Source organism: Oncorhynchus gorbuscha, linkage group LG10 (genome assembly GCF_021184085.1).
Source record: "Oncorhynchus gorbuscha isolate QuinsamMale2020 ecotype Even-year linkage group LG10, OgorEven_v1.0, whole genome shotgun sequence".
Lineage (NCBI taxonomy): Eukaryota > Metazoa > Chordata > Actinopteri > Salmoniformes > Salmonidae > Oncorhynchus > Oncorhynchus gorbuscha.
In genome coordinates, this window is record NC_060182.1 from 21009997 (window position 1) to 21030935 (window position 20939).

The following is a 20939-nucleotide window of genomic DNA, read 5'->3' on the forward strand; positions in this document are numbered from 1 at the left end:
AGTTATTTTCTAAATGGCTGCCTCTGAGGTGCTCAGTGAGAGCTGAATTGCTCTCATGTCTTCAGAGGGGTGGTTTAACACCTGTATCAGACCATCTGGCCCTGCATTGCACCAAATCATTATGTCAACAGAAACTAATATTTACAGAGGAAGACAGTTTTCTCCACCATGCTAATCGATTAGCTACTGCAGTTATATAGAGTTTCTCAGTAACACCAGCTAATGGACTGGAAGTGAAGTTATAGCATTACGCTACTTTAAAGATGAGGGGTGCTGACTACACACTCTCTGTGGATGGTCCAGCCCTCCTCTCCTCTCTCCTCTCCTCTACTTTCAGCACAGCGTAACATGAGCTTTGCTGTAAGCTGGGGAGTCTTAAAGACAGAGAGATACTGCCCCAGAGTCGCCATCTGGTCCAGGGAGGTTTGCAGGACAAGAGAGGAGATCAGAGCAAAAACAGTACCAAAAGAATGTGCAGTACATGAATATACTGTACACAAGTGTAGCGATACTCATTGTCACACCCATCCACCCAAAAACATAGAACCCCCACCCCCAAAACACACACACACACACACACACCTCTTCAGAAGGAAGAGTACTCTATGGTGAGACTACGTTGAGTCTATGTTGAGACTGTAGTGCAGTACAGTGTATCTGAGGTAGTAATCCAGTCTAGACTGAGGTAGGGATTATAAGGGAAACCCTTAGGCCTGCTTCTTATGGGAATAAACAGATTTAGCCAGCAAGGGGTTAACGTAGCCCCTTCATCTGATACACTTGGTCAAAAACACTGCTTCTCCATCATAGTATTATTATCATACAGATTAGAGATGTGTCCATCTTATGGCCATCCTCCACTGGCCCAGATTCACAGAGAGAAACAACACTCCTATTAAACCTGTGTGATATTAAAAGCATGTTATGGACACGTCGTTACCATATGGTAAATATGGCGTGTGCTGTTTAACAGAGATTGACCTTGTTGTGGGTGTGGTTTTAGGATGGTGTCTCTGTGGTGTTACTGGTAGGTTAACATATTAAAAGTGGCCAGATGGCCAGATCGGGACTTATAGGTGTTTTGGACAATCAATCTTTCCATTTAATCTCATGGCAACAGCTTTTTAATATAAAACATGAACATGCTAAGTACATGACATGTAAACTATAGTTCAAAAGTTTGGGGTCACTGAGAGTTTTCCTTGTTTTTGAAAGAAAAGCACATTTTTTGCCCATTGAAATAACATAAAAATGATCAGAAATACAGTGTAGACATTGTTAATGTTGTAAATGACTATTATAGCTGGAAACGACACATTTTTTTAAATGGAATATCTACATAGGTGTACAGAAGCCCATTATCAGCAACCATCACTCCTGTGTTCCAATGGCACGTTGTGTTAGTTAATCCAAGTTTATCATTTTAAAAGTCTAATTGATTATTAGAACAACTTTTTGCAATTATGCTAGCACAGCTGAAAACTTTTATTCTGATTAAAGAAGCAATAAAACTGGCCTTCTTTAGACAAGTTGAGTATCTGGAGAATCAGCATTTGTGGGTTCGATTACAGGCTCAAAATGGCCAGAAACAAATTACTTTCTTCTGAAACTCGTCAGTCTATTCTTGTTAGAGACAGTTTGCGCTGTAGTACACAGCGTTGTGCGAGCTGTTCAGTTTCTTGGCAATTTCTTGCATGGAATATTTATCAGAACAAGAATAGACTGACGAGTTTCAGAAGAATGTTCTTTGTTTCTGGACATTTTGAGTCTTGTCGTGTGGCAAACATAAAGAATACAAAGTCTAATCTGATGTGCACAGATGAATCTGTTGTATATAGAGAGAGCATATGTACTTATCTGTTCTTGGAGCATCGTTGACTACTCTCTTACTGTGTGGCCAAGGAGCGAGATAACTTGTTTTTAACGTACGTTTTAAACAAGGAGTGTGATAGTGTGTTCCTAATGTGATTTAAACAGGAAGTGTGATAGTGTGTTCCTAATATGTTTTAAACAGGAAGTGTGATAGTGTGCTCCTAATGTGTTTTAAACAGGAAGTGTGATAGTGTGTTCCTAATGTGTTTTAAACAGGAAGTGTGATAGTGTGTTCCTAATGTGTTTTAAACAAGGAGTGTGATAGTGTGTTCCTAATGTGTTTTAATCAGGAAGTGTGATAGTGTGTTCCTAATGTGTTTTAAACAGGAAGTGTGATAGTGTGTTCCTAATGTGTTTTAAACAGGAAGTGTGATAGTGTGTTCCTAATGTGTTTTAAACAGGAAGTGTGATAGTGTGTTCCTAATGTGTTTTAAACAGGAAGTGTGATAGTGTGTTCCTAATGTGTTTTAAACAAGGAGTGTGATAGTGTTTTCCTAATGTGTTTTAAACAGGAAGTGTGATAGTGTGTTCCTAATGTGTTTTAAACAGGAAGTGTGATAGTGTGTTCCTAATGTGTTTTAAACAGGAAGTGTGATAGTGTGTTCCTAATGTGTTTTAAACAGGAAGTGTGATAGTGTGTTCCTAATGTGTTTTAAACAGGAAGTGTGATAGTGTGTTCCTAATGTGTTTTAAACAGGAAGTGTGATAGTGTGTTCCTAATGTGTTTTAAACAGGAAGTGTGATAGTGTGTTCCTAATGTGTTTTAAACAGGAAGTGTGATAGTGTGTTCCTAATGTGTTTTAAACAGGAAGTGTGATAGTGTGTTCCTAATGTGTTTTAAACAGGAAGTGTGATAGTGTGTTCCTAATGTGTTTTAAACAAGGAGTGTGATAGTGTGTTCCTAATGTGTTTTAAACAGGAAGTGTGATAGTGTGTTCCTAATGTGTTTTAAACAGGAAGTGTGATAGTGTGTTCCTAATGTGTTTTAAACAGGAAGTGTGATAGTGTGTTCCTAATGTGTTTTAAACAGGAAGTGTGATAGTGTGTTCCTAATGTGTTTTAAACAGGAAGTGTGATAGTGTGTTCCTAATGTGTTTTAAACAGGAAGTGTGATAGTGTGTTCCTAATGTGTTTTAAACAGGAAGTGTGATAGCGTATTCCTCTTACCGTGTGGCAAACATGGCCCTGAGTGAGGAGAAGGTGGCGGCGTCCTCCTTCAGGGCCTTGAGTTCGTTCCTCAGCTTCATCATGGTTTCCGTCACCATGGCCTTCTCATTCTCATACTTACTCTTCAGGTTGGCCAGCGCCACCTCAGCAGTCTGCAGGGGGGACACGACACAACAACGGGTCAGAACATACACCGTCTTCAAAGAGTTGACACCAACTCCAGACTTCTTCTTTTTAGAAGAAACATCAATGTGTTGAAAATCCCAAATTATTTGCATAGTCAACTTACACACAGCTCTGACACACACACTTATCCCACCAGAGGGGTGTGGACCCCAGGAAGAGAAGCTGATGCTTTTGCAACAGATAATGGGGCATCCTAATAAAATACCAAATACCAGCAACTGGACACACACAGACTGGGGCTCTGGGCTGGCAGGGTGTGTCTGCTTTAGAGAGCATTCATCTTTTCACATGGACACAAACCCACAGCCACCAGCTGTCATGGTGTTTTGTTATGACTTTTAGCTGCAGTGCATTTGCTGTGACAGCTGAACACGCTTCAGACAGCTACCTCCCTGCCTCAGTCTCCTGACTTTGATTATTAGGGGAGGGGAGAGAGATACAAACAGAGAGATTCAGTATCTGACCTGTTTGTTGGCTTTGAGCACGGTCCTCAGGGTGGCAATCTGCTCCCTCTTGGTGCTGAGGAGGGACTTGAGTTTGAGGATTTCTCCCATGCAGGCCTCCTTGTCCTTATCAGCCACTGTGCCTAGCTCCAGAGAGGCCATCCTCTGACGGGACAGCTCTGTGGTGCGGTCCACCGCCAGCTGGAGGTGCTTGATCTGGTCCCGGATGATGGCCACCAGGTTGTACACGTTCATTGGTTCTCGGGGCGAGGGGGGAGAGGAGACAGGGGACAGGGTGCTGTCGGCAGCTTCGGGCACGGGGAACAGGCCCTTAGTGAGCAGTATGGGGGAGCGGCGGCCGCGACCCTCAGGGCTGGTGCGCCCGCCCTTGCCCTGCTTGTAGAAGTCGAGCATGACGCGGTTGGGAGTCTGGTTGTTGCACATGCACACGTGGTTGTAGAGTGTGGCCAGCTCCTCGCTGAAGGTGACCAGCTCGTCCTGCGCTACGCTCAGGCTGCCCTGGGACTCGCCCGCCACGTCACTCACCTTTACAGATAGAAAGAGAGATACTTTATCAATTAATAAACCAGTCGTTTGTGAGAAATCTGGTTTGCAAGTATGAAAAAATGTATATACACAATTCATACACAGAGAAAAGTTTTAAAAAATAAACTACAGATATCACCAATATAACACAAACAGAAAAATATGTTTCTCACCTTGCGCAGCGCCTTCTCCAGCCTGGCCTTCTCCTCTCTCTCCACGTGGCTGGTCTTCTCCAGAGAGGCCAGCTTCTCTCCAAGGGCTGTGACATGAGTCTCCAGACGGCCTCGCTCCTCCTCATAGTGTGACTGACAGGAGTGGTACTCTGCCTTCAGGGTTTTCAGCTCCTCCTTTAGCTCACCTGCCTCCGACACCGCAACCTGAGCCCATCAGAGGCAGAGATTCAGGAATAGCTTCAACATCTGTGTGTGTTTGTGTGTGTGTGTGTGTGTGTGTGAGTTAGAATTGGGGTTAGGTTTAGGGAAAATATGATTAGGATTTTGAATGGGAATCAATTGTTTGGACCCCACAAGGATAGTAAAACAAACGTTTGTGTGTGCTTACAGTATATGTGTGTTTGTATACATGTTCAATTACCTTGTACTTGCATTCCAGGATCTCGGGTCCGTTGATGTCCACCTCGTAGTAGTCCCCGTCCTCGTTGCTGTCGCGCTCCTTCTCATTGTCCAGGGCTGACTGGCGCTCCTTGCTGGCCTGTAGCCTCCGTATGGCGTTGAGGTTCTCGGTGAGACGGCTGACCTTGTCCTGGTGCTCCTCCAGGGCCCCGTGGGCCTGCTCCAACTGCTTCTGGGAGTCCTGCAGCGTGGTCACCAGAGACACCTTCTCACGCTCCATCTAGAGACGGAGGAGACAGAACATAAGACAGATTTATTAAGTTGGTACGGTAAGTGTCTGGACAGAAAAGTGACTGAAACAATTGATAAACATTAGAATTTAGACATAATAATGCATTAGGTAGTCTCTGTCTCAGACTACCGAATGCAAATGAATGTCCTGAAGGATGATGATGGCGGTGTTTCAATATAACAGATAACATCTCTGGTGGTTTGAAGGACTCACTAAGAACACTACAGTATGTAACCAAAGACAGTGCGTCTCTGTGCCAATTCAGAGCCTGTGTGACCTTGGAAAAGTCTGGAATGGGTTCAACTCTGTGTTGGCAGAGGGACCAGAGCTGGGTCCATTTACACACACAAACACTCACACAGAGTAGTGCAGGCCTCTGAGGCACCCAGCTATTTTCAGGGGCTGATGGTGTGTCAATAATAGATGAGTATCACTGTTAATCTTACTCTGTTATTCAGCTGGGATGAATATGTCTTGATGACAGGACTCAAAAGGAGGAAATGGTTTAATAAATATCTATCTAGAATATTTAGACATGAATAGTCAGGAAAGGAACTTTTAGCTCTCAGCATACTGTATTTTTAAGTAAAGTATATACAAACTTAATTATGTGATGAGACTAAGGATACAGTACTTAGACTAAGGATACAGCTTTCCATACCCCGCCCCCCCTTACCATACCCCGCCCTCAATCTGTCCTCCTCCCTAATTCTTGTTGATGACCTTGACAAGCATCTTGGTAATGCTAAGCTTGAGGAGTGTCTTAATCAAATGATTTCCTTAGAGTAGATGTTTGGCATATTAAAGATGCCTGCTGCTTACAGCTAGGACTCATCTTCCATCCTCTAATGTAGATGGACGTGACCTAAATATGTAAAAGGCATATGGGCCACTGGGCCTACTGTGTAAAAGGGCAACTGGTTCGCATAAGTGAGAATCATACTCCCACGGTAGCCATTTTGGATCTGATTGCACAGTGGGAGTATTGATTCTGATGTAACTGAAGAGTAGGGTGATCTGCTGCGAGCGGATGTCTGGGATTGATTAATCGGTCTGTGATTGATAGGGCGAGGAGAGAGAGAATGGCATCAGAGCAGTTGAATTATTGAGTAGAGGTTTGGGTTTCCCTGTTGCAATTCCGGCCAGAGGAGGGGACCCACAGGGCTGGTTGAGACTATGTTGGCTTAATGCTGAACACTAACGCCTGCTGCTGCCTCAGAAATTCAGTATCAAAGGACCGGATCGCGTTAAATGTCATGGTACTCATACCAAGGAAATGCTATGGTAACCTAGAGACAACCTGGTGACAACCTCATTGTGATGTGTTGGGGGGGGAAATTGAGTCTTTTCACCCACAGGTATCCAACCAGTACACACTGGTAACCATGGAGACAACTGTGGTGTTCTGATGTTCTGACAGATGGCAGGAGGGAGGGGGGGGGCACCTGACACACTTGTCTGACCGATTCGACCGGCCGACTTCACATTCCAACAAGAGGCTTGGCTTCTAGGGTAGTCAAGGAAATCATTCTGATTCCAATGAATGGTACTGTATGTAGGCTCTAAGAGCTGATGAGGCTATACAGAGATCTACAGTACATGACAGCCTGAGGTAGAAAAGCCCTCATCAGTATTTGCTATGTGTACACTTAAAGTATTGGAGTTCTATGGTGTTTATTTGCTTTTGACTCTATGTTGTAATTGACTTTGATCTCCCTTTGGCTTCTCTGGACCAATGACACTTAATAAATCAGCAGGTGATAGATTGAGCCTTCTCAAGAGCTCTACTATTGAATAATTATCCTGCTGGACCCTTGCGGGGGAAAGATTGATGTACAGCGTTCGGGTGGGCCTACGCTTCAGCAAACAGGGAAGATTGATGTACAGCGTTCGGGTGGGCCTACACTTCAGCAAACAGGGAAGATTGATGTACAGCGTTCGGGTGGGCCTACGCTTCAGCAAACAGGGAAGATTGATGTACAACGTTTGGGTGGGCCTACGCTTTAGCAAACAGGGAAGATTGATGTACAGCGTTCGGGTGGGCCTACACTTCAGCAAACAGGGAAGATTGATGTACAACGTTCGGGTGGGCCTACGCTTCAGCAAACAGGGAAGATTGATGTACAGCGTTCGGGTGGGCCTACGCTTCAGCGAACAGGGAAGATTGATGTACAGCGTTCGGGTGGGCCTACCCTTCAGCGAACAGGGAAGATTGATGTACAGCGTTCGGGTGGGCCTACGCTTCAGCAAACAGGGAAGATTGATGTAAAGCGTTCGGGTGGGCCTACGCTTCAGCGAACAGGGAAGATTGATGTACAGCGTTCGGGTGGGCCTACGCTTCAGCGAACAGGGAAGATTGATGTACAGCGTTCGGGTGGGCCTACGCTTCAGCGAACAGGGAAGATTGATGTACAACGTTCGGGTGGGCCTACGCTTCAGCGAACAGGGAAGATTGATGTACAACGTTCGGGTGGGCCTACGCTTCAGCGAACAGGGAAGATTGATGTACAACGTTCGGGTGGGCCTACGCTTCAGCGAACAGGGAAGATTGATGTACAACGTTCGGGTGGGCCTACGCTTCAGCGAACAGGGAAGATTGATGTACAACGTTCGGGTGGGCCTACGCTTCAGCGAACAGGGAAGATTGATGTACAGCATTCGGGTGGGCCTACGCTTCAGCGAACAGGGAAGATTGATGTACAGCGTTCGGGTGGGCCTACACTTCAGCAAACAGGAAAGGAGGGGTGCTAAAAAACAATGACAAAAATCATGAGAAGAGCTTTCAAAGAAACACTTCTAAAAGGACTAATTCCTGGCAGAAAGCAGTTGGAGCACTCAACATAAAAGGCAGATCTTTTTTTTTAGCTCACACTAATCCATTGTCGTGGATGAGAACAGGTGACAAATGTCTTCCTCAGAGTGACCAGACCATTGCACTTAGCTTCTATTTTACCACTAGGCTATAAATAGGAGCTAAGTGCATTGGTCAGGTCACTCTGATGTACATCGTTATTGGATCTCAGAAGAAAATATTGACAGGATCGCCACAACTAATTTACATGTATGTTAGTGTGTGTAGACTGGGCCTTCAAACACACTTCTATTCCCCACTGCCAAAAACATTTGAATTACGAGGGTGAGTGAGGGTCCTGGGCACGACAACGTTCCTGTAGGCTTTGAAGATATCAAAGTTAGTTTTGAACATTTTAATATCAATGAGTAATTCAAACCTTGACGTCATTCATTCTGGCGCCAACAGAGATGGCGGCCTCGCTTCGCGTTCCTAGGAAACTATGCAGTTTTTTTTTACGTGTTATTTCTTACATTGGTACTCCAGGTCATCTTAGATTTCATTACATACAGTCGAGAAGAACTACTGAATATAAGAGCAGCGTACCCTCCAAGCTCGTCATCAAGCTCGAGAACCCTGGGTCTCGACCCCGCCCTGTGCAACTGGGTACTGGACTTCCTGACGGGCCGCCCCCAGTTGGTGAGGGTAGGCAACAACATCTCCACCCCGCTGATCCTCAACACTGGGGCCCCACAAGGGTGCGTTCTGAGCCCTCTCCTGTACTCCCTGTTCACCCACGACTGCGTGGCCACGCACGCCTCCAACTCAATCATCAAGTTTGCGGACGATACAACAGTGGTAGGCTTGATTACCAACAACGACGAGACGGCCTACAGGGAGGAGGTGAGGGCCCTCGGAGTGTGGTGTCAGGAAAATAACCTCACACTCAACATCAACAAAACTAAGGAGATGATTGTGGACTTCAGGTAACAGCAGAGGGAACACCCCCCTATCCACATCGTTGGAACAGTAGTGGAGAGGGTAGCAAGTTTTAAGTTCCTCGGCATACACATCACAGACAAACTGAATTGGTCCACCCACACAGACAGCATCGTGAAGAAGGCGCAGCAGCGCCTCTTCAACCTCAGGAGGCTGAAGAAATTCGGCTTGTCACCAAAAGCACTCACAAACTTCTACAGATGCACAATCGAGAGCATCCAGGCGGGCTGTATCACCGCCTGGTACGGTAACTGCTCCGCCCACAACCGTAAGGCTCTCCAGAGGGTAGTGAGGTCTGCACAACGCATCACCGGGGGCAAACTTCCTGCCCTCCAGGACACCTACACCACCCGATGTTACAGGAAGGCCATAAAGATCATCAAGGACATCAACCACCCGAGCCACTGCCTGTTCACCCCGCTAACATCCAGAAGGCGAGGTCAGTACAGGTGCATCAAAGCTGGGACCGAGAGACTGAAAAACAGCTTCTATCTCAAGGCCATCAGACTGTTAAACAGCCATCACTATAACATTGAGTGGCTGCTGCCAACACACTGACTCAACTCCAGCCACGTTAATAATGGGAATTGATGGGAAATTATGTAAAATATATCACTAGCCACTTGAAACAATGCTACCTAATATAATGTTTACATACCCTACATTATTCATCTCATATGTATACGTATATACTGTACTCTATATCATCTACTGCATCTTTATGTAATACATGTATCACTAGCCACTTTAACTATGCCACTTTGTTTACATACTCATCTCATATGTATATACTGTACTCGATACCATCTACTGTATCTTGCCTATGCCACTCTGTACCATCACTCATTCATATATCTTTATGTACATATTCTTTATCCCCTTACACATGTGTGTATAAGACAGTAGTTTTGGAATTGTTAGTTTGATTACTTGTTGGTTATTACTGCATTGTCGGAACTAGAAGCACAAGCATTTCGCTACACTCGCATTAACATCTGCTAACCATGTATACGTGACAAATAAAATTTGATTTGATTTATCATACACAGTGTAACAGATTCACTGAATGCAACATTATGGTTATAGCTGCAGCAGCTGGATATTCCTGACTCTTATCCCTCTCATGCACAGTCATACACAGTGTAACAGATTCACTGAATGCAACATTATGGTTATAGCTGCAGCAGCTGGATATTCCTGACTCTTATCCCTCTCATGCACAGTCATACACAGTGTAACAGATTCACTGAATGCAACATTATGGTTATAGCTGCAGCAGCTGGATATTCCTGACTCTTATCCCTCTCATGCACAGTCATACACAGTGTAACAGATTCACTGAATGCAACATTATGGTTAGCTGCAGCAGCTGGCTGACTCTTATCCCTCTCAGCAGCTGTAACAGATATGACTCTTATCCCTCTCATGCACAGTCATACACAGTGTAACAGATTCACTGAATGCAACATTATGGTTATAGCTGCAGCAGCTGGATATTCCTGACTCTTATCCCTCTCATGCACAGTCATACACAGTGTAACAGATTCACTGAATGCAACATTATGGTTATAGCTGCAGCAGCTGGATATTCCTGACTCTTATCCCTCTCATGCACAGTCATACACAGTGTAACATATTCACTGAATGCAACATTATGGTTATAGCTGCAGCAGCTGGATATTCCTGACTCTTATCCCTCTCATGCACAGTCATACACAGTGTAACAGATTCACTGAATGCAACATTATGGTTATAGCTGCAGCAGCTGGATATTCCTGACTCTTATCCCTCTCATGCACAGTCATACACAGTGTAACAGATTCACTGTCTACGAACCTGCAGCAGCTGGATATTCCTGACTCTTATCCCTCTCATGCACAGTCATACACAGTGTAACAGATTCACTGTCTACGAACCTGCAGCAGCTGGATATTCCTGACTCTTATCCCTCTCATGCACAGTCATACACAGTGTAACAGATTCACTGTCTACGAACCTGCAGCAGCTGCTGTTTGAGTTTCTGGATCTCAGAGATGTTGAGTTCACTCAGCAGGTCATCTACCAGGCTGGGGACGGGGCGGAACAGGTCACCCTTCTTGGGCGTGGACGCACGGTTGTCCTCAGTGATGGCGTTGGCAAGCTTGCTGAAGCCATTCTCGTAACCATGGAGAGCCTCGTCGTTGTTGGGTTCCGTGGCTGCGTCATCGCTGAACCTGAGCCCATCCAGAGAGATGCTGAGCGGGCTGGGAAGAGAGAGAGGACCAGCACATGATAACATGAATTTCACAGTTATTCTCATAATGCTGTTTATTATATTGTACAGGGTTTTGATGGATGAGGTGTTACAGATGGAATTGGTGCCTTTGATTGTGTATGGTGTATGTACCTGTGGTACATAGAGTCGCCTATGCTCATGTAATGGGAGAGCTCTTTCCTTAGGGCGGCCTTCTGCTCGCACTCAGTCTTGATGGTCTCCAGGGCTTCCCCTAGCTGTCGCTCGGCGATCTCCTTCAGGCGGATGGCGTCCTCCAATTGGCTGTTCAGGAACTGGGTGTCTTCCTCCAGACGACGAATCTCGTGCTTCAGACCCTCAAACTCCACCTGTAGGGGCGGGACAGGCAGGTAGGTGTTAATAAAAGCATAAAGGTGGGCTTATATAGGGGAAATGGAAATAGGACACCATACTGGTTTAATCAACTCGTTTGGTCACCATAAAAAGGGGTCTTTTAAAAGTGCAAAATTGCCTTTTCATTTAAACAGGATTTGGTACTGTAATCTTACATTTGCCAATTAATACTCTAGCCTACAGCCTTCTGTTTTAAAATTATGCCTTTAAATTTAACAAACATAATCCCTTGATATGCGGCATGTGAAGTATTAGCAGTTCCCACATTAAAAAATAATTTTGAAACGAAATCCTCAATGTTTTTTGCCATTGGTATGAATTAAACTCAGAGTATTTGCTTTGCAACACCACATCTCTCTCCGTCTCTGTGGCATACGGAGAGGGAAAACTGGCTAGAAGTGGGGATTACCAGAAACACTACATTCAATTGTGTCACATTCAGACACGCTTCTTCTCTCTCTAGGAGCAAATAGGCCTCCACATAAAGGCGTATCGCTTTATTAAATCTGAGCGTGGTTTCTATAATCTGAATTAAATCAGTGTATTCCAGGTCGATGTGAGCAGCAGACACTGGAGAGTGCAGACAGACAGAGGTCTATGGTGTGAATACATGGACAACTGTGAGTCGCATAGACTGGGGTGTGTGGTAGACACTGCAAAGCCTAGGTTCAGAGAGCCTGGGTTAACTGGGCCTCGAGCAGATTCAGCTATACGCAGTGAGGGGTTCATAATGAAGTGTGAGTGGAGGAGAAGCCTACAGAAGCAAGAGAGTGCATGTAAAGCAGTGGAGGCTGCTGAGGGGAGGACGGCGCATAATAATGGCTGGAACGGAGCGAATGGAATGGCATCAAAACACAAGGAAACCATGTTTAATGTATTTGATAACATTCCACCTATTCCGCGCCAGCCATTACCACATGCCCATCCTCCCCAATTAAGGTGCCACCAACCTCCTCTGATGTAAAGATCAAATCAAATTTTATTTGTCACATGCAACGAATACAAAAGTGAAATGCATGATGGGTTGATCTCATCTCATTTCCCTTCCCCCTTCCCCCATCCCATCTAGCCTCACCCCAACCCTCTGGTGAGCAAAGAGACCCGTTTATTCAGGATGATGTTCCCTTACCTATTCTCCTTACTATCCCACATCCCCATTTTCCAAACTAGCGACCCCCCCCCCCCTCCTCCTCTCCCCGATGTAGTGGTGTTGCTCTTCACCTGGGTCTGTTTGAGCCCGGAAACCTGTTTCTGAAAGGAGATGTTCTCCTCCTCCAGCTCTGTGTAGTCCTGCAGCAGACGTGCCTCCCGGAACTTATACTCTTTGATGTCATCACGCAGGCGGGTCCGCTGCAGTTCCACCACCTGGATGTTCTGTAGGGGTGAACGACAGGGACAGAGGGAGAAGAGGAGGGAGGGATGGAGAGAAATACATTAGAATAAGGCTGTAACGTAACAAATATGTGGAAAAAGTCAAGGGGTCTGAATAGTTTACGAAGGCACTGTATGTTAGACTTGAGTACAGTAGCTTACATGTATTGATTGACACAAAGATGTCGAAGCAGCTCGATGTAGTACAGACGCTAGCATGTGTTATCAATACCTGACAGATTAACATGCTTACTGTAATACAGATACAGCTGAATGCAGCATCTCCCACCTTGCAGTGAGCTTGGCCTCGTCTCCTTTAATCACTTGAATGTAAGAATGTAGCGAGGGAAGAGAGGAAAGAGAGAGAACTCAGAGATAACTCCCTGTTCCCCTCCTCCGATGACAGACTGACAGGCTCAAAGCCAACAGGATCAGATACTGTAAGCCCTGCAGAGCAGCCAGCCTGTGTCCTCACCGTCTCTCTCTGTCCCCCAGTCTGTCCTCGTTCATACCCCTTCCTTCCCCTCCGTTGGCCTCGAATATCTCCCCTACCACCCCTTAAACCTTCCCCTGTCATCCCCCATCCCTACCCATCCCAGCCAGTCTCCCCTTCGCTTACAAATGCCTAAGTCTGAAGGTTAGGCTACATAAAAGCTCAGCAGTAAGGAGATACTCAGTAAAGGCGTGTGTGGTGCTTGCTCTGAATGTATGTGTGTGTGACTTTGAGAGCGAGCATGTGCAACCTGTTATGAGTGTATGAAGGCATTCATTTTGAGAGTGAGTTCAGCCATGCAGTGGGGTCTCTTTGATTATGCGTGCATGTGTGTAGCGTGACACACAACCTCTAATCCTTTCAGGTGACCGAGTTAAGGTGAAAAAGGAGTATCCGTCAACACACACGTCAATCCAGTCACAAATCAGAGGGGTCACTATCTTTAAGAACAGGTGCTGATTGAGTATGTGGAAAGTTTGAAATGCATTCTACAAAAACATCTCAGTAATTTGACTCATCAGTTTAACCAATTTAATCAATTTAACCAATTGAATCAACCCATTTGTCTTTATTACTGTCCATTACCCATCTAATAGGACTTCATATGCAATTACTATCTTAGCTTGCGGATACCATTATATCTGTAGAATGTGTTTCCACCGTTAGCATGTTTTCAGAGCGATGCTAAATCCCTGTTGAAGGAAGTACATGCTCCTCATTATCTCTCTGTAATAATTAATCACTAAGAGCATCACCCGATTGATGTTGATGGTTGGATGAAGACTCATGAATATTCATGAGGTTGTGTGCATGTATAATGAGCGTGGGCATAGTCTATCCTGCCTGTGTGGAAATCCTGGTATTGGTGCATTGATGAATAATGCATGATCTACCATACAGATCACACCCATCACGATAATACTACACTGTAATTGCACTTCGGAATCTCCAGCTGGGAAGGCAGGAAGGAATCGATACAATCGCCATACAACTACAGTGGCTAAATCATTACCTACAGTCTTTGGACTTTACAGTACACTTACATGTCTGTGTACTTCCCTGCTCTGGTGTACATTCCGCTAACAGTCTTTTAGTACTTAAAAACACACTTGAATAGTAGGCTATGCTTAAATAGCCAGGTTAAGGCTGCACAGTAAGTGAAGGGTTAGGCTGACTGAAATACACTGACTATAATGAGACAAGTTGGAATGTAGAAGGGGCTCTTGCCTGCTTATCTGTAAAATGTAAATGACATGACGGCTGTGCTGAAGTCAAGACCTAAAGCCCCATACGAGACATTCTGACTCATTTGGTTGGACCCCATCAACAACACTCAGCAGTGTAATTCCTTCACCTATAGACTACATTTAGCATTGACACCACTGACATTTCTCAGAAAGCTCAAATGAACAGAGCACAGCTGCAGGACTGAGAGTTTCTGCACGCAGGGTCAAAATGAGGCCATCTCAATGAAACTACTTCTGGACTTCAGAGCATGATCAATGGAGAGAGTTCCAGAGTAGAGGTTTAAAGGAGCAGTTAACTATTTTACAATATGATGTTAGATGGTTCCTCAACCTGATAGTAGTCTATGGGCCAGGAGAAATTGTAATCCATGGTTCGGTCTTCTTTAAACAGCCACTACAAACTTCAGCTAACTTTAGACACCGCTAGCTAAAAATCAATGGTAATGATAGGGGCATGTGAACATTACTTTTTTTAATGTCCATATCACCTTGAAGTAACCTCAAACCAAATATGGAGTTTATTGGAGTAGATTTCAGGTGCTTTTGGTCATGCCCACATCACTTCCATATATTTTTAGCTAGCGGTGGCTAAGGTTAGCTGAAGATTGTAGTGAACCCAAATTTTGGATTACAATTTCTCCTGGCCCATAGACTACTATCAAGGTGAGGAACCATCTAACATCATGTTGTAAAATAGTGAACTACTTAAGTCCGGGAGCAGGCTAAATCTATGTTAGCGCAATCTACAGTGCAAGTCTGTTTCCCTTTTCTCTACAGTGATTTGTCATGTGCAGGATTGACAAAGATAGCCAGGTGGTCCAGTCTAAGTAATATGGAACGGTCTCTTCCAGTCCAGGGTCAGTTTCCTCAGCTGGAGGGTCAGTGCTGTCTGGCTTTAATGAATACAGACCACCACACAAACTGATTAAGAGGCTCCCCAAACCGATTAGGATACAAACGAGGGTTTTGACCTTACACCCTGCTATCCGTAAGAGCCCACTCTGCTCCCGCCATCACTGACCATGCAGAGGTCCTCGGCGACTGCGTGAAGGGGTGTCTGCAATTCTGCCGGACAGAAAAGGTGGGCCGTAGTTACACAGCAGAATTTATGGTGGCCGAGTGTGTGGCTGCCATAAAACCTGAATAACATTTACTCAGGCGAATGACAGAGCCCTCCCCTGGGGGTTTCTGGTTTTGCTGACATTTGACATCCCACATTAAGGACCCTGTCAATGCGAGATGTCTGATTAACATAAAGAGATGTGTGGTTTATGGAGACTCCCTGCCTGCTGTCACTACAGGCACACACCAACTGCCTCACTCAGACACACACACTCAAACCCACCTGACTGGGGAGTGTGTGTGTTTGGATAATACTTAAGAGTATTAATGTTAATGTGTGCAAACTGTGCACAAGTACAAGCATAGCTGTAGTGATAAATTAAGCCTAATGTGCAGTATACAGTATGTGTGCATATCTCTGTGTCCTCTGATAAGTCCTTGACTGTGGTGTAATCCTCTCTCTATATGGGATGCAGTGGGTGCTGCTGTAAAGGATATGAAAGCACTGGCTCAGTAGATTCTAGAGGTCAGAGCTCCCTCCTCTGAGCCAATTCAGTCATACTGGAACTCTACTGAACACTTTCAAACCTATAGCTCCAATTTCACAACCAAAAACCGCCTTCGACAGCATACTGAGTCTTAACCAGCTCATGTCTCAGCAAAGCTTAGAGTTCGTGCCTAAAGTGTTTGAGCTTTTCACAATCACCGCTATTGAAAATATATAACTCGGTAAATCACTATGTTAGAGGTTACAGCTCAATACCGCTGTAGATTAGGTGGGTTTTGAAACTGTGGTTAGACTCTGGCTTGGTCTTAATAGTATGGGATATCTAGTGTGTTTTTCCATGAAAATCCCACATTTACTACCTTTTCCCATTTCCCTTCCCTGGAAAGAAGGTACAAGATTCCCAGATGGCACGAAGAGGGATTACTGATATGACAGCACTGTCTGGCTCACAATAATGGGGATTTGTACTGGATACAAGGTAATGTATTGTGTTCTTCACACCCCACACTAAGACATTACTCCATTTCACTACCTTTTCAAGCTTTTTTTATTATCTGAAAGCAACCTTTGCTTTTATACTGACAAGACCATCAGGTCAGTAGGTACCCAACAGGACAACGACCGGTGGTGTGTTGGACACAGTGACTCATATAGATAGATGTCTATAGAGCCTGTCAACATTCCTGATTTCTGTACCTGTAAACTGTGTAATATTGACATAAGCTCAGAACCACTTGTTTTTCAAACATGGTCCTTTTTAAAGATGATGATGCTACAATAATACAAACTCACAATAGCCTGATGATATACACATGATTTAAATAGCAGGACAATGTAAAGTCCATTATCCCGCTGAAGAGTATGGATTTGACTGTTTGAGAAGGTTTGAATCCTAAGCAATCTATTGTTGGAAGTACAATAGACCAACATAGATACTGTAGTAGGTCAAAGCTGTGTGCTGGAAAACCTTGGTAGAGCATGGGTGAAGTATGCATTGTGATGCTCATGTGAATTTCAATTATTTTTCCGATTCAGGCCAATGCTGCTTCTCACTTAAAACACGTTTATTTTTTACACCGGAAGGTGACTATGTAACATTATTATACAACATGATTCAGCATAACACAGCAATACTGTAAAGTAAAAATACACAATGACGAATGTCAACAGAAATAATGTAGTTATTATTATTTCCTTTATATTAACAGCTGATTTTCCACAGGGAAGAGAAAAACCAGAAGCTTATTTAAGCCAATATGGAGTAAGCTGCAAAACCTTTCCTTAACAAGACAATCACGCAAGCTCCTGGAAAATACACAAATAATCAACATGCAGCCTATCCATGAACTATTTACATACATTACTGACTGTTCTATTAGGTGCTCTGTATTCTGCAACAACAGAGGGCTGTGCTACATACTTCTCCCCCTTGTCATCCACCTTGGTGGAAACAACCTAGGATACACCAAGGGTACACAGACGTGCTTGATTTCGAGGTGGTCATCCGAATGTTTCCCGGGACAATGGTGGTCTTCTCTGATATCGCGCAGCAGAGGAGCTAGATGTTCCAGTGAGACCAGCTCATAGAGAGGGCCCGGGGCTCTGTCAATCTCCTGCTGTATGCGTTTCAGGGAACACAATCCGTCACCCTGCCATTAAGCAGTGGAGCGGAGCGGGGTGGAGTGCATCTGACGGATGAGGGCAATGATGTATTCCTTGAGAATTGGGAGTTGGTCTCTCCAGTCTCCACCGTTCTCTCTCCTCCGTAGAAGCAAGACGTGCAAAGTAGTACACACATCACACACCCTGTTCATTGCGACTCAAGGATGCACTTTTAAGAGCTATCTAATAATTGAAAATAAGTACACACCGGGCGTGTGTGTGTGTGTGTGTGTGTGTGTGTGTGTGTGTGTGTGTGTGTGTGTGTGTGTGTGTGTGTGTGTGTGTGTGTGTGTGTGTGTGTGTGTGTGTGTGTGTGTGTGTGTGTGTGTGTGGTGACTGGTATGGGCGGGGGAGTCCAAACTATACACGACAGAGAATGGTCAAAACGTATCCTCCGAGAGGCGAACTCAGGACCTTTAGATCTCAGGGCGGTGACGTAAACCATTATGGTACAAACCCTGTTATAAACAAAGTATCTTGACACTACGTGCCGCTGTTCGGTTTGTTGCTAACCTTCAGGTTACCAATGAAATAAAAAAACGTTATTTTGATCAATGTTTTCATAGGCTACTATTTCATCCCTCAACAAAAATATAGGCCTAGTCCCGACACATCTACGGTTGCTAGCCAAGCCAGCTGGCCGTTCATTCTATTGGTTAGGTTGGTCTTTTTGTTTTACGTATCTATGAACGTGACCCAGTCGTTTGTTCTTAATGTTCTCCTCCCTTGCTTGCTAGCTAGCCAACTACGGCTAACACAGTCACGACAAACTGTGCAGCAAGAATAACAGCAAAGTAGCTGTATTTCATTTATTTGTTTATATCCATAAAAATGATACTTATTCATAATTTTGACTGGCAGGTTCATTCCCAATAGGACAGTGGAGATCGAATTTCAATATTGAAACAATGTTGCAAATGTGCAGATACAGATAGCAAATGTCAGGCTCGAAGCATTTGGGGAATAATGTCTAGATGATTTTTACAGTGGAAATCAAGTTAATGAATTGGCTGGCTGGGCTGATGGGACAGTGGATGTGCAGGGATTTCTCAGAAGTAACAGAAAACAAGATTCACATTTTAAGTCATAGGCTGACCCGTGCTAAACAGGTTTTTTAGTATGGCTTAGAATGCGTCTCAACCAATCCCAATGTTTGTTTTGACCAACCCTTTGTAGAATAACCAATTTACTGCATGGTGACGTCCCCATGGAAAACAGTAACTCCTGCCCATGCAAACCTGTTGATTAGAAGGGCCTGTGTAGATAGTTTCTGGTTGAAAATACAATCAGGAAATAACATGGATAACATTTTGTCACACTTTTACAATGTTAGTTTCATCATCTGTGACAAGATTATATAAAACACAGGAAAAACATAATTTTGACAGCACTGGTCATTAATGTCTATGGGACATCATGAAAATGACCTCTCACATGGTGCCTGAACCTTTCTGACACAATTATGTATCATGAAAATGACCTCTCACATGGTGCCTGAACCTCTCTGACACAATTATGTATCATAAAATGTCTGCATCCGATACAGCAGACAGGTACTGTATCAAGGGTTGTTTAGGCTGTCTAGAGACTGCCTATTTTTCTATTTTAAATCCCTCATAGATAAAGAAGGTCAACAGTCACGGGGCAAAGCAAACAGTGACCAGTCTCATGACAGATCAACTGACAGAGGTTTGGATAAAATCATCCCCCTGACGAAAGCAGGTTTGCCAAGCATTTCCCAGAAAAAGAAAGAAACACATCACGATTAGGGCCTCTGTTCTCATTAAACCTCTCTCAGATGTTTCTCTCCTATTCTCCTCTCTTTCACACTCTCCTCACAGGTCCTCTTGCCACCCTCTCCCTTTCTCCCTCCTTCCCTAGTTGCCTAATTTTAAAGCTAGCTGACGAAGGGTCCTTTCAGTGTCCTCAGTCCCCATCACAATGCCAGCCTCAGTGCCCTGGATCCACCCGCTGTCCGCCTTCTGCCCACTACCTCACCTCCCGGTGCCCATAAAGTGCCAGTGGAGGGATGTCACTATCTCCTGCAAATAGTGAGATTTACACTCCAACCCCCTCCATCTAGCCAATTAGCCCTGGCCACCCACCATGCCACTGCACCAGTCCCTGTGTGTGTGTGTGTGTGTGTGTGTGTGTGTGTGTGTGTGTGTGTGTGTGTGTGTGTGTGTGTGTGTGTGTGTGTGTGTGTGTGTGTGTGTGTGTGTGTGTGTGTGTGTGTGTGTGTGTGTGTGTGTGTGTTCACAATGAAGTTGGCTCCTTCAGGCAGACAGAGCCACACACAAGGACACCAGTCGAGCACCAGTAACAGCACTGTTACTGAAGACTTGCTCCCAGCATTAATATGGCTCTAAAATCAGCTTCTCTGTATTCACAGAAAGAGCGATGTAAGTAAGTACATAGGAATAAGTGGATTCATGTGTTCATTAAGTGGGGTAAGTACATAGGAATAAGTGGATTCATGTGTTCATTAAGTGGGGGCTGATTCTTGTGTTCAGGTTTTCATGTGTTTACTCAGAAGTGCCTCCTATTTTAGACCTCAATCACACAGCCTAAGTATAACAACATGTGAGCTACATTTTGGAGAAGGACATCTGGTTTACAGAAAGCCAATCTTAAGACTAATTTCAGTCCCAGAGCCAAAATAACGGAGGAATCCGGGAGTCCATATGAAGTAAATGTCGTCTTAAGAACTTCTTTGCCCAAATCTCCGTAATAAACACTAGTCTTTAGAGTCCATATGAAGTAAATGTCGTCTTAAGAACTTCTTTGCCCAAATCTCCGTAATAAACACTAGTCTTTAGCTGGCTCAAAGCAAAGTGTGGGGATTCATTAAGCTCTCAACAGACGTTTTTCCAAACAGACGGGGGGGTCAAACAGACGGGGTGTCAAACTCACTCAGAGACGGAGGTCTTCAGACCCCCTCCCCTCCGAGAACTGGAGGAATCGCTAAGCAGCAAAACGCTGTCGCAGAGTTTAACCAAACCTGCTGAATCCCAACATGGACAGATTTGAGGAAAGGGGTTAAACAAGGAAGGGTGAGAGAGAGAGGGGGAGACAAACGGAGAGAGAGAGAGAGAGAGAGAG

The 20939-nt window shown here is 44.5% G+C and overlaps 1 protein-coding gene across 1 annotated transcript in view; it reads right to left on the reverse strand.

The window, feature by feature from the left end:
- zgc:171572 (protein bicaudal D homolog 2) overlaps positions 1–20939 on the reverse strand; it is a 98624-nt gene that overhangs the window by 17565 nt on the left and 60120 nt on the right. The window contains exons 3-9 of the mRNA XM_046365168.1: positions 12716–12868; positions 11255–11469; positions 10865–11111; positions 4809–5066; positions 4388–4591; positions 3690–4214; positions 3040–3191 (exon numbers count right to left, since the gene is read on the reverse strand). Of these exons, the coding sequence (XP_046221124.1) occupies positions 3040–3191; positions 3690–4214; positions 4388–4591; positions 4809–5066; positions 10865–11111; positions 11255–11469; positions 12716–12868 (1754 nt within the window). The remainder of the gene's footprint in view (positions 1–3039; positions 3192–3689; positions 4215–4387; positions 4592–4808; positions 5067–10864; positions 11112–11254; positions 11470–12715; positions 12869–20939) is intronic.